Consider the following 12,719-nt stretch of genomic DNA (forward strand, 5'->3'; position numbering starts at 1 on the left):
AATATATAGTTAGTAGTGTTATTGTAGAATCATTAAGATGCTATAAACATTTTTATTTGTATTGTGTTTACTTTAAGTGTTTTGAATAACATTTTTTGATATTTTGTTTTGATTTTAAATTGAGTAAAGTTTTATTAATTTAATGTTTTTTATTATTTATTTTATTTTTATTGTTTATTTATTTATTAACATCACAACTAAGTGAAAATGAAAACTGTTGCATTGGCAGTGGCTCGATTTATTTTTATTATTATTATTATTATTATTATTATTATTATTTTAAATTATAATTGAACTTAATGTGTGTATTTATTTATTATTTTATTATTTTACATTTTTTATTATATCTTTTATTTTAGTATCATCGCCATACTTTAAATCTTTTATTAGTATTTTAAATTCATTAAGTATTTAGAATTAGAAATATTTATATATATATATATATATATATATATATATAGTCTTAATTTTATTGTGTTTTATTTTTCAGTTATATACATTTATATATTTATTTAATATTATTATTTTATTTTGTAAGTTAAAATTAAAGTTAAAGATTTTTACTATTTTTTTTTTGAGGTAACGTTTATTTATTTTAAGGGTCACACACTTTACAATGAGGTTGCATTAGTTAATGTTAATTAATGGATTTATTAACATAAACAAACAACATGCAATACATTTATTACATATTAATACAGTCAATCATTGTTAGTTCTGGGATGGCACTGTCGCCTCACAGCAAGAAGGCCCCTGGTTCGACTCCCAGCTGGGTCAGTTGTCATTTCTGTGTGGAGTTTGCATGTTCTCCCCGTGTTGGCGTGAGTTTCCTCAGGGTGCTCCGGTTTCCCCCACAGTCCAAACACATGCGCTATAGGGGAATTGGTTTCACTAAAATGCCTGTAGTATATGAGTGTGTGTGTGTGTGTGTGTGAATGAGAGAGTATTGGGTGTTTCCCAGTACTGGGTTGCAGTTGGTAAAGCATAAAACATATGCTGGAATAGTTGGCAGTTCATCCCCTGATAAATAAAGGGACTAAGCCGAAAGAAAAATGAATATATGAAGTGTTAGTTCCTGTTAACCCACCGGACAACTTTGGATATTAATAACACATTAGATCAACCAAGATTATTAAATGCTTATTAAAAGTATTGTTTATTATTAGTTCATATTATAAAATGCATTAAGTAACATAAACTAATGGAACCTTGTTTTAAAGTGTGACCATTTCGAGTAACTAAAATTCTATGCTGTTGATTTTGGAGTTATTTTTAGTTTCATAGTTTTAGTTTCACTATTATACCCCTTTTTTTAGCATATACACAAACATTATATGCTTTTGCATGTGACGAATAAGTATTTTCCTTGGTAAAGTAGCTTGTAGTGTGCTCTTTCCCTCAGTAGTGTTTAATAAAGTGATGTGTGCGTGTGTGTCAGTATGGTGAGTGGGCTGCTGAAGGACACCTCATTACTGTTATGGGTTATGAGAGTCTGACTGATGGCACACATCATATCCGCTCGTCAAACCACCTCCATTTAACAATCTGTTCCTGACGGCGCACCAGCAGATTATTGACTTACTTCTGCAACTGAGTAAATAAACACTGCGAGGAGTCTCTGGATGCGTTCGTGCGGTGTTCAGGGCTGGTGTAAAACATTCACTAGTGAGTGTTAACAACAGACACCTTTACATGTTTTGGCAAGTAATGGTTCTTGTATATTTTTTAATACCAGGGGCTGCACGGTGGCTCAGTGGTCTGCACTGTGGCCTCACAGCAAGAAGGTCGCTGGTTCGAGTCCTGTCTGGGTCATTTCTGTGTGGAGTTTGCATGTTCTCCCTGTAATGGCATTGGGTTACCTCCCGGTGCTCCGGTTTCCCCTACAGTCCAAACACATGCGCCATAGGGGAACTGATGAACTAAGTTGATGAATAAATGTGTGTGTGAATGTGAGTGTTTCCCAGTACTGGGTTGCAGCTGAAAGGGCATCTGCTGCGTAAAACATATGCTGGAATAGTTGGTGGTTCATTCCGCTGTGGCTGTCTCTGAAATAAAGACTAAGCCGAATGGAAATGAAGGAATGTATAGGAATATATTCGATAATGTTGTCGAGTATTACGGTAACGGTATTTTTGTTTTTTACGATATAAAATTTCCCTAGAAAACCTGTATTTTTATTAGCTGTGTTTTCGAAGTCATTCATTTGTTTAATGATATTAAAATGAACAGGTATTTTTTAGATCTTTAGAAAAAAGAGGTGTCGAAGTGCAAACATTTAGGGCTCTATTTTAACTGTCAAAGTCTAAAACATAAGCATAAGCATTAAGGGCGGGTGTGAATCCACTTTTGCTATAATATTATTGTAAAATACGCTCTAACAGGGTTGTGCTTATTCTCTTAATGAGTTCTGGGTGTGTTTTGAGCATAATGTGAATTAAACCAATCAGAGTCTCGTCTCTCATTCCCTTTTTTTTGTCAGTTGCGTCACTCCATGGTGCATTTGCTTTTTATATGGCGACATTGTAAGTGTAAAAACTGAACGCTTCACAAGCGAAAAAACAGTTAAACAGAGCATCTGCAGCGCGAGGATAAAGAACGAGCCTCCTCCATTCAGCCTCTTTACTTTACTCCTTTACTTTACTCCTTTACTTTAGTGGAGTGAGGAAACGGTGGAAACTCACTGCACTGAACACATCCATTAGCCCACATATTTAATTTAGTTTGTTAAGCATAAAGATTTGTGTCAAAACTATTTCTAAATTCAGTTTTAATCTCCAGCAAAGGTATAAATGAACAATAACAACAAAGTGTGGTCAGAAAACTGAGTTATCTCCAAACACACGTCCTGTTCTTATCCTCATATGCTGATGCAGGCGTCTCCAAAACCCCACAGGTGGACAAATCTACTCTTGTTTACATTAAAACAAATATAAATCTGCATATAATCAATAACACTGCTAATAAAAATCACATTATACAGATGCAGATCGTCATGGATAAACTGAAAAAGCCCCCCGAGGCGAAGAAGGCATGGAGGCAGTAGTGTTTATTTTGATGAAGAAACTCATAATTTCTGGATCATTTTAATCATTTAATTGTGTTCATCTGTAAAGATATGTGTGTGTTGCTGATCATCCTGTGTGTAATCAGCAGTGTGTAAGTGTTTAGACCTGCATAGGCGCATAACTAACACTGGACTTTAGAGCAGCTTTTAGTAGGTCTATTGCAGTCTATTTCAGTTCCTCAAAATAGCAGCGCTTCAACAATGCGCCTTAACACACCTCCCCTATAGACCAGCACACACATGAGTGCATAAAGTGGCGCAAATGGATTTGCTATTAAAACAACGTGGTGCAAAACGTGAAAATTACTGTTGCGCTGGTCTGAAAATAGCAGCAAATCGCACCATACACATCTTGCGCCGGGTGTATGATACGGCCCTTAGTCTTTAAAACATTATGAATGAGTAAAAACCTGCACAGATATTCTGACTCGGATTGGCTGTTGTCATTTTCCCGCCATTAATGTTTATTTTCAGCTTTGGGTTCAGCTTCGAGGGCTCCAGCCAATAGCAGAACTCCAACTACAAGGGAGGCGGGGCTAAAGATTATACAGCCCCATCTGATTGGGGGGTGAATTAAATCAATTCATCACACAACTGTGATCCCTACAGTTGAAGTTGATGTTGAACAGATTCAGGAATTGTTCACAGTATTTCCTATAATATTTCCCCCCCTGGAAAAAGTCTTTATTTCGGCTAGAATAAAAGCAGTTTGTAATTGTTTTAAACTCATTTTAAGGTCAATATTAGTGATATTAAGCAATATTAGTTTTGGATTGTCTCCAGAACAAACCACTGTTAAACAATGACTTGCCTAATTACCCTAACTTTACCCTGATTACCCTAGTAAAGCCTTTAAATGTCACTTTAAGCTGAATACAAGTGTCTTGAAGAATATCTAGTCTAATATTAAGTGCCGTCATCATGGCACAGAGAAAATAAATCAGTTATTAGAGATGAGTTATTAAAACTGTTATGATTAGAAATGTGTTGAAAAAATCTGCTCTCCGTTAAACAGAAATTGGGGGAAAATTATATAAAGGGGGGCTAAATAATTCAGGAGGGCTAATAGATCTGAATTCAACTGTATATTGCATATACTATTATTGCGTTAATGATAGTTCTGCTGTATATTGTACTGTATACCTGTGTGTTCTCTGTGCAGGGGTTGTGGAAGCGTGTGTTCTTCATGGGCTGAAGCGACGGGCCGCTGGATTCCTGCGCAGCAACAAACTGGCGGCTCTGTTTATGAAGGTGGGCAAGATGTTCCCTCCAGCAGAGGATCTCTGCCGAAAGGTGCAGGAGCTGGAACAAATCATTGAAAACAAGTGAGAAACAGCGCTCACCTCTAATGCTTTGGTCAAAGTCACATATTTCTGGATTAATTTGTTTTCATTGTCTGTGCCATTTTTTTCAAAGGTGCTATACAACAGAGTTTAGCTCCAACCCTAATCAAACACACATGAAGCAGCTAATCAAGCTCTTACTAGATATACTAGAAACTTCCTAGCAGAAGCAAGTTGGAGCTAAACTCTGCAGGAAACCGGCCCTCCAGGACCGAGTTTGGACACCTCTGGTCTAAGCGAACTTGCTTTTCAGTAATTATGTTTTTAATTTTCCCAACACAAGACAAAACCAGAGCCAGATGAGTCAGGAGAGTGTCCGAAAGCAGCCCAGGCCGCCAAACCTGTCTCCTCTGGCCATCAAACACCTCTGGATCCGCACTGCGCTCACACAGAAGCTGCTGGACAAGATCGTCCTGTACCTGGTGGAGAACAGCAGGTGAACAATTCAATGATGACCAATGTTGTGTTGATGCAGACTACACTAAACACAGTCAAACTACCGTGCCTTTCCTTTTCAAAACATTGACTTAAAGGTACATATGTTTTTTATAGACGGTGATTTAATTGATTTACTTCAGTTCGACTTAAAATAAAAAAAACAAAACAGGTATGTTGGTACTTTAGGCTAAACTGCCTCCCGGGGAAAGTCTATGGTTGAACCTAGGATCCAGGAGGAACAATGCGGTTTTTTGGTCCGGGCCACGGCACACTGGACCAGCTCTATACCCTCACCAGGGTGCTCGAGGGTTCATGGGAGTATGCCCAACCAGTCCACATGTGTTTTGAGGACTTGGAGAGATTCGACTGTGTCCCTCGTGGCATTCTGTGGAGGGTGCTCGGGGAGTATGGGGGTCAGAGGTGATCTGTTGAGGGCCGTTTCGTCCCTGAGTCTGGTTCACATTGCCGGCAATAAGTCAGATTTGTTTCGAGTGCAGGTTGGACTACGGCAGGGCTGCCCTTTGTCACCAATTTTATTCATAATTTTTATGGACAGAATTTCAAGGCGCAGCCTTGGAATGGAGGGGGTCCGGTTCTGGGACCAAAGGATTTCATCTGTTATTCACGGACGATGTTGTTCTGTTGGCTTCATCACACATGGACCTTCAGCATGCACTGGGGTGGTTTGCTGCTAAGTGTGACGTGGCTGGGATGAGAATCAGCACCTTCAAGTCCGAGGCCATGGTGCTCCACTGGAAAAGGTGGTTCGCCATCTCCAGGTTGGAGGAAAGTCCTTACCCCAAGTTTAAGTATCTCGGGGTTTTGTTCACGAGTGAGGGAAAGATGGAACATGAGATTGACAGGCGGATTGGTGCAGAAATGTGGTCGATGTATCGGTTCGTTGTGGTCAAGAAGGAGCTGAGCTGAAAGGCAAAGCTCTTGATTTACCGGTCAATCTACGTTCCTACTCTCACCTATGGTCATGAGCTTTTGGTCATGATCGAAAGCACAAGATCTCGGATACAAGCGGCCGAAATGAGTTTCCTTCGAAGGGTGGCAGGGCGCACTCTTATGGATAGGGTGAGGAGCTCTGACACCCGGGAGGAGCTTGGAGTAGAGCTGTTGCTCCTCCACATCGAGAGAAGTCAGCAGAGGTGGCTCGAGCATCTGTTTCGGATGCCTCCTGGACGCCTACCTACGGAGGTGTTCCAGACATGTCCCACCGGGAGGCGGCCTTAGGGAAGACCCAGGACACGCTGGAGGGACTATGTCTCTCGGCTGGCCTGGGAACGCCTCGGGATCCCCCCAGAAGAGCTGGAGGAAGTGTCTGGGGAGAGGGAAGTCTGGGGTTCTCTCCTAAGACTGCTGCCCCCGCGACCCGGCCCCGGAAAAGCGGCAGAAAATGAATTAATGAATGAACATTAGATTATATTGTCAATATATTTAATTAAATTATTTTGTATACTTAATCCAGCTTTTGTACACATTTTATTGTTTCCTTGGCAGATTAGGATCAAATAATGAGACATGTTTGAATGTCTTGATGTGTTCCAGTAAGTTGTATTCGCTTTATTTTATTGTATTTCAGTAAGTTTTACGAAAGGGAAGCTCTTCTGCGAGATCCCGTTGACGGCCCAATCCTCGCATCTCTGCTAGGTATCAGTATTGTTATTTTTAATGACGTTTCAGCATTTGTACAGCATCTTGTCATGTTCAAAAATGTCTTGTGTAACTGAAATGTTGTGATGGTCTTACATTCAGTGGGTCCCTGCGCACTGGAGTACACCAAAGCAAAGACAGCCAATCACTTCTGGACGGATCCGTCAGCTGATGAGCTGGTGCAGAGACACCGCATTCACAGCGGACACTGCCGGCAGGACTCGCCCACTAAACGCCCGGCTCTCGTAAGACACACTTCTCATATTTAATGCTTGGATTCAGGCCATGAGATTATGCAGTGGTCATTTCTTGAATCAGAAACCGAGGCTGATACTGCTTTAGATGCAGGACCGAAATAAAACAAGTAAGACTTTCTTCAGAAGAAAAAATATTGGAGGAAATACTGTCAAAAATACCTGAATCTGTTCAACATCATTTGGGAAATGCTTGAAAAAGAAAAATCACAGGAATAAGAATAAATCACAAGGCTAATTTGGACTTCAACTGTTCATTCAGTAGAGCAGGCATTCCCAAACTTTTTTATTCCGGGACCCACCTAGGCAAGTAATTCAATCTCAAGACCCACCATAATATTTTATTATGGAAAAATGGGTAAAAAAAAAATGTCTCCATTAAAAACAGTCAAAAATATATGGTGTGTAGCTTTTTTGGATTTTGCGATTTGATATGCACAAAATGAGGCTCGATCACGATACATAAAAAAATGAGCAAGTATATGACAGATTTTATCTCAAATGTCTCTCGCGAGTGCTGATCGCGCATACGCTGTACTCGTGTAAACCTACCAGAGGCCGCTGTCAAACGACCGTCTGTCTGACTGACTGAATGGTTGACTGGACCGGCCGCAGGACCGGCGCGTCCATAGAGGCGACCTAGGCGGCCGCCTAGGGCGGCAGTATAGAGAGGGCGGCATCCGTGACACCTCCCTTACCACCCGCGTCCTCAGTTATGTCCCTGGCACCTCCCTCACCACCCGCGTCCTCAGATATATTCGCGCATAGATGCAAGAATAGAGAGGGCGGCGTCCGCGACACCTCCATCAGCACCCGCGTGTCCTCAGTTATATCCGCGCATAGTGCGGCAGAATAGAGGTCCGCGACACCCACGCGTCCTCGGTTATATCCGCGCATAGGCCGGCAGAATAGAGAGCGCGGTGTCCGCGACACCTCCCTCCCTCAGCACCCGCGCATTCTCAGTTATATCCGCGCATAGGGCGGCAGAATAAAGGTCCGCAACATCTCACTTCATTTTCATAACCGGTCACTTTCGTTTTCACATTGGGGTGAGGGCGGCGTGATCGTCCTCTGCCTAGAGCGGCAGTTCAGCTTGCTCCGGCCCTGACCGGCCGGCTCACCCTCTTTCTTCCCTAAACCCAACCTATTTTATCGATTGACCTGCACACCTGCTTACTTCCCTAAACCCAACCAACAATTTACAAAAGCCAACCAGAAAAGCCTTCGTCTGATTTTTTTTACCACGTTTTCGGATTTCACCATATTCTCACTCTGTTATGAACTCGTTCACTTTATTTTTTTGGATTCTGTTTTTGTCTTACCGGATTTCTGGAATCACTCTTCCCTGGACTCGAACCCGGTCGTCATCGTGGTCAGTTCTGTATCTCAAGTCCGCCGACGTACACGACGAGCTAACTGGACAAACTGGTTGCAACGGGAAAACCCTCCACACGGAGGTAAATGGTCAGTCGGTAAGCTCAAAAAGGAACAATTTACTGCCCCGCTGCGTTCGCCTAAGAAAATGAAACGCAGCCATGCTTACCTCCGGCTACGTAATTTGCGGTCTCCAGAAATGTCTGCGGGACTACGTTTTCAGAATGAGCCTGGGTTGCAACGTGGACAACATACCGCTTGAATTTCGATGTCACTTAAACTAAATCTTGCATTTACAAAAACAAACAAAAAAAACTACAAACGTTTCTCTAAATTATTCTGATAAAAAACTAAACGAAAAAACATCAACTGTCTATTAAATACAAATCTGGTCTATTTTAATGGCTTTAACAGTGTAAGCTGGTTGATGGAAAAAAAACGGGCTTCGGGTCGGAATAAGCTGTTGGACAAGGGCCAGGCTACAGCCTCTGCGTCTCAGGCCAGGGCTGGGCTTAAATTTAAGGCCAGTGCAGGGCTCCAATGAAGTGAACTGTTTATATCTATATCCATGTTATCTATGAAATGTTTTGTAGATTCAGAAGAGGCAGTCGAGCGGCAGTATGGATGACAGGCCTTCTCTCTGGGCTCGGGATTACGTCGAATCCCTTCATCAAAACTCCAGAGCCACGCTGCTCTTCGGGAAGAACAATGTCCTCGTGCAGCCGGTAAGTCAGCTACAGAGATGTTTGGCAGAGATATGGCATTTTAATGAAAGTGTGGCAATAAATCTGCTCTTTTAGACAGACGACATGGAAGCAATCCCTGGATACCTTTCTCTACACCAGACGGCAGATCTCATGACGCTGAAATGGACGCCGAACCAGCTGATGAACGGAAACACAGAGTTTGATTATGAAAAGAGGTGATGAATTAAGTAGATATTCAATAATTCTGTATACATCGTGATAATAAGCATGCACAATATCCTGGGCATTTCAAAATACCTTGACTGATGATTTATTATTTAGAAAGTATTTTAAGATTTATTTTAAGGCCACAATGCTGTCTCTTTATTTTCTCCATAGTGTTTATTGGGATTTCGCGATGACCATCCGTCTAGAGGAAATCGTTTATCTGCACTGCCATCAGCAAGGTGAATATACCGATATTGTAACGAGGAAGCTGACACAGAGGGATCCGTCTGCAGTATGTTTATTGAGATCAGTAGAATCAGAAATACACGCCAAATGTTGTTATAGACACTCACATGAAGATCAGGCATAGATAGTCTAAAGGCAGGCAGCAAACACTCGTTGGTCTTTGCAACCGACATAGATCAGGGATGGCAGCTTAAGTAGTTAAGAAAGCAGAGGGTCGGGAAAGGAAAACAAGGTCGAGAGCAGTCCGGGTCAGTAACAGGCAAACAATAATAATACAAGGAGAACCGCTTGGTAATGTTGACAGGGCAAACAAGACTTCGCAATGAAGTGAGCGTGGGTGCTGCTTATATAGGAGTGTGTGTGATCAGAGTCAGGTGCAGCACAATCAGTGACAGATTCGGGGCTTCTGGGGGATGTAGGCTGCGTCCGAAACCGCATACTTCCATACTATATAGTACGCTAAAAGTACGTCCGAATTCATAGAATTCGAAAATCAGTATGCGAGAAGTACCCGTATGACTTACGACTTCCGTCGAGATTCTGGAGTGCGCATCCCATGCATGCTGCACTATCCCATAATGCCCAGCGAGAGAATTCATAAATGGAAGTGAGGCGATGCAACTAACGCAGGTAGGACACTTGACCATGACAACATGGCGGATGTACTACGTCCGAATTCCATTCATACTTTTCACTTTCATACTGTATAGAACGCACTTTTCTAACGGCCGAGTAGTACGTTTAAATTCAAATGCAGCACCTACTGAGTAGTGGGCGGTTTCGGGCGCAGCCGTTGTGTTAGAAGTCCGGTGAGAGAGACCTCTGCTGGCCAGTGAAGGGAATAACTGGGACCGAGCTGGTGACAGATATCGAACACATTTAGCCCTGTAACACCTGACATGTGAAATAACAAACAATCAAACTTCTTGAAACAGAACAGACTGCAGTAACACTTTAAATTTAATTTAGTACTAACTACAGTAACTACAACGAATCATGCATAATTACATGTAACAAACCCTAAACTTAACCCACATTCTAACCCCAATCATATAGTAAGTACATTTAGTTAATTAATATTACTAAATGGTTAATTGAAAAGTAATTTCATAACAAATTTATATAGCTACATAACCACAATTTTTGGTTCGAAGGTTGGCACTGTCGCCTCACAGCAAGAAGGTCGCTGGTTCGAGTCCCGACTGGACCAGCTGTCATTTCTGTGTGGAGTTTGCATGTTCTCCTCGTGTTGGTGTGGGTTTCCTCCGGGTGCTCCGGTTTCCCCCACAGTTAAAACACATGCGCTATAGGCAACCCAGGTTCATTGTGGAAACTTAGCCCCGCGGATTTGTATTTGTGCAATCAAACAAATTTTTGTTTTCGCGAGTTCGCGAGAGGCCGCTGTGCCACGATTTTTCGCGTCTCGAATGCCTCTCAGGAGCGTGCGCCGTTCCCGCCCGTGCTGTTCTCGCACGAAAAGCCACCGGAGGCCGCCGTCAAGCGACCATCTGTCCGACTGACGGACTGAATGATCAACTGGGCGGCCGGCCAATCAGCCAATCGGCCAACCCAGCCACTCTCCTCCTCCTCCAGCCCGCGTTTTTGGGTTTCGCCGCATTCTCGCCACGTCACAAACTCGTTCGCTTTTATTTTTTGGATTCTGTTTTTCATCTTACCTGATTTCTGGAACTGCTCTTCCCTGGACTAGAAACCGTTCATCGCCCCGGCAGGCTCCTCCTCCAGGCCTCTGCTCCACCGATGTAACACTGCGAGCTAAGCGGACAAACTGGTTGCGGCAGGAAAGTCCTTCACACGGAGGTGAGCCATCGCAGCCAGCGAGCGATGAAAAACGCTTTCCAGAAACGTCCGCGGGGCTACTTTTTCAGAATGAACTTGGGTTGGCTATAGGGGAATTGATGATCTAATATGACTGTAGTGTATGATTTAAATGGTCATTTAAATACTATGTGTATGTGTAACGGAGGCCAACTAGTAAGTGTTGTGCAGGTAAGCCTCGCTAGAGGCCATGGTCTTTAGCCTCCTTGGTAGAGCAACCGACTCTCATGCGGAAGGTCGCCGGTTCGATACCAGCTCGGAGCGGGTCGGGTGGTGTAGGACCGGTGGGGTTACATATACAGTCTATAAATATTTCATAAATAAATCATTCACACACAACACCAACAAAGCAACAAGCCCACCACCCAGACCCGACCCCCTCCACTTCACTTACTGATTGCTCGACTACCCCACACATCCTCGGTCTCAACTATTCCTAGGTATACAGTTTTCCATTGAATGGCACCAAATCAAAGGAAAACAGTAGATGCCAGGTTTTTATATATAGCACCATTAAACACAACCAGAGTAGACCAATGTCCTGTGCAAGACAAATCAGAAAAGACAGCTGATAAACCAAACTTATCCAATGCGACAGTAAAGTCACATTACTAAAATACAGCGCAGTGATGCCTCAGTGGTTTCCTCTGATCTGCACGAGGACATTTATCTAGCTGCATGGATGTAGAGCACTGTATTGTGCCAGACAGAGGCTGAAGCACAGGAGGAGATACATTCACACAGAATGCGTTCTTCCTCTCTTTTACTTTTCTATTGTTTTTCAGTGTGATCGTGCTGTATGGATGTGTTTGATCGTTACGCTGGAGTCATTTAGAGTTAAAAGATCTTTAACTTTCAGCGCAGCTCAGATCAGCACAGTTTGATCCAAAAGCAGTGGACCAATCAGAAGAGCTCGGAGGCCGGCCTACTGTTGCGTACTTCTGTTTACAGTAGAAATTTGGGCATGACAACTGTTTTAATTATCGACCTCATTGTGGCCCGATATCCTGGGTTATATGATGTAACTTCATGTGCTTGTCATAACATATTGTTTTTGTATATCTAATGGGTTCGTTATTGTCGTTGTTACATCACGTTCATAGTAAATAAGATGTAAAGTAAGTCTCTGATGTCCCTAGAGTGCGTGTGTGTGAAGTTTTAGCTCAAAATAACATACAAATAATACTTTATACCTCTTTAAAACTGCCCCTTTGAGGCTTTGATACTAATTGTGCCATTTTGGTGACTGTCACTTTAAATTCAAATGAGATTGTGTTCCCAGCCCTCTTTTAAAAAAAGGGGTGGAGCTATAAATGCCTATGTGTTGCAGATTCAAAACTTTAATGGCGGACAGCTGCTTCACCCTTATGGCTGTTTATGCTAATGAGAAAGAGATGGTAATTAGTGGGCAGGGCTTTCGCCCTCTCATGACAAGTACAAAGGGAGAATGTCAATCAAAGTGCTTCTGATTATAATAAATACAATTATTTACCATTAGGAGCTGCTTATATTCACACACAACTGTGTTTAAACCCCTTATAAAAGTGACATGTCCCTTTTAATTCATGCGACAAGTTCTCTCTGAATGTGT

General features: G+C 42.3%; 2 protein-coding genes across 3 annotated transcripts in view; one reads left to right on the forward strand and one right to left on the reverse strand.

Annotated features, from left to right (window-relative positions):
* LOC141376283 (uncharacterized) overlaps positions 1–12,719 on the reverse strand; it is a 778,518-nt gene that overhangs the window by 321,420 nt on the left and 444,379 nt on the right. The gene's annotated exons all lie outside the window — the stretch shown is intronic.
* The window catches only part of sgsm1b (small G protein signaling modulator 1b), a 40,423-nt gene that overhangs the window by 4,118 nt on the left and 23,586 nt on the right, over positions 1–12,719 (forward strand). For both annotated transcript variants that reach the window (XM_073914320.1, XM_073914321.1), the window contains exons 4-10: positions 4,227–4,389; positions 4,691–4,843; positions 6,434–6,501; positions 6,607–6,749; positions 8,726–8,857; positions 8,933–9,054; positions 9,218–9,285. In XM_073914320.1, coding sequence (XP_073770421.1) covers positions 4,227–4,389; positions 4,691–4,843; positions 6,434–6,501; positions 6,607–6,749; positions 8,726–8,857; positions 8,933–9,054; positions 9,218–9,285 — 849 coding nt within the window. The remainder of the gene's footprint in view (positions 1–4,226; positions 4,390–4,690; positions 4,844–6,433; positions 6,502–6,606; positions 6,750–8,725; positions 8,858–8,932; positions 9,055–9,217; positions 9,286–12,719) is intronic.

Source organism: Danio rerio, chromosome 10, assembly GCF_049306965.1.
Source record: "Danio rerio strain Tuebingen ecotype United States chromosome 10, GRCz12tu, whole genome shotgun sequence".
Taxonomy (NCBI): Eukaryota; Metazoa; Chordata; class Actinopteri; order Cypriniformes; family Danionidae; genus Danio; species Danio rerio.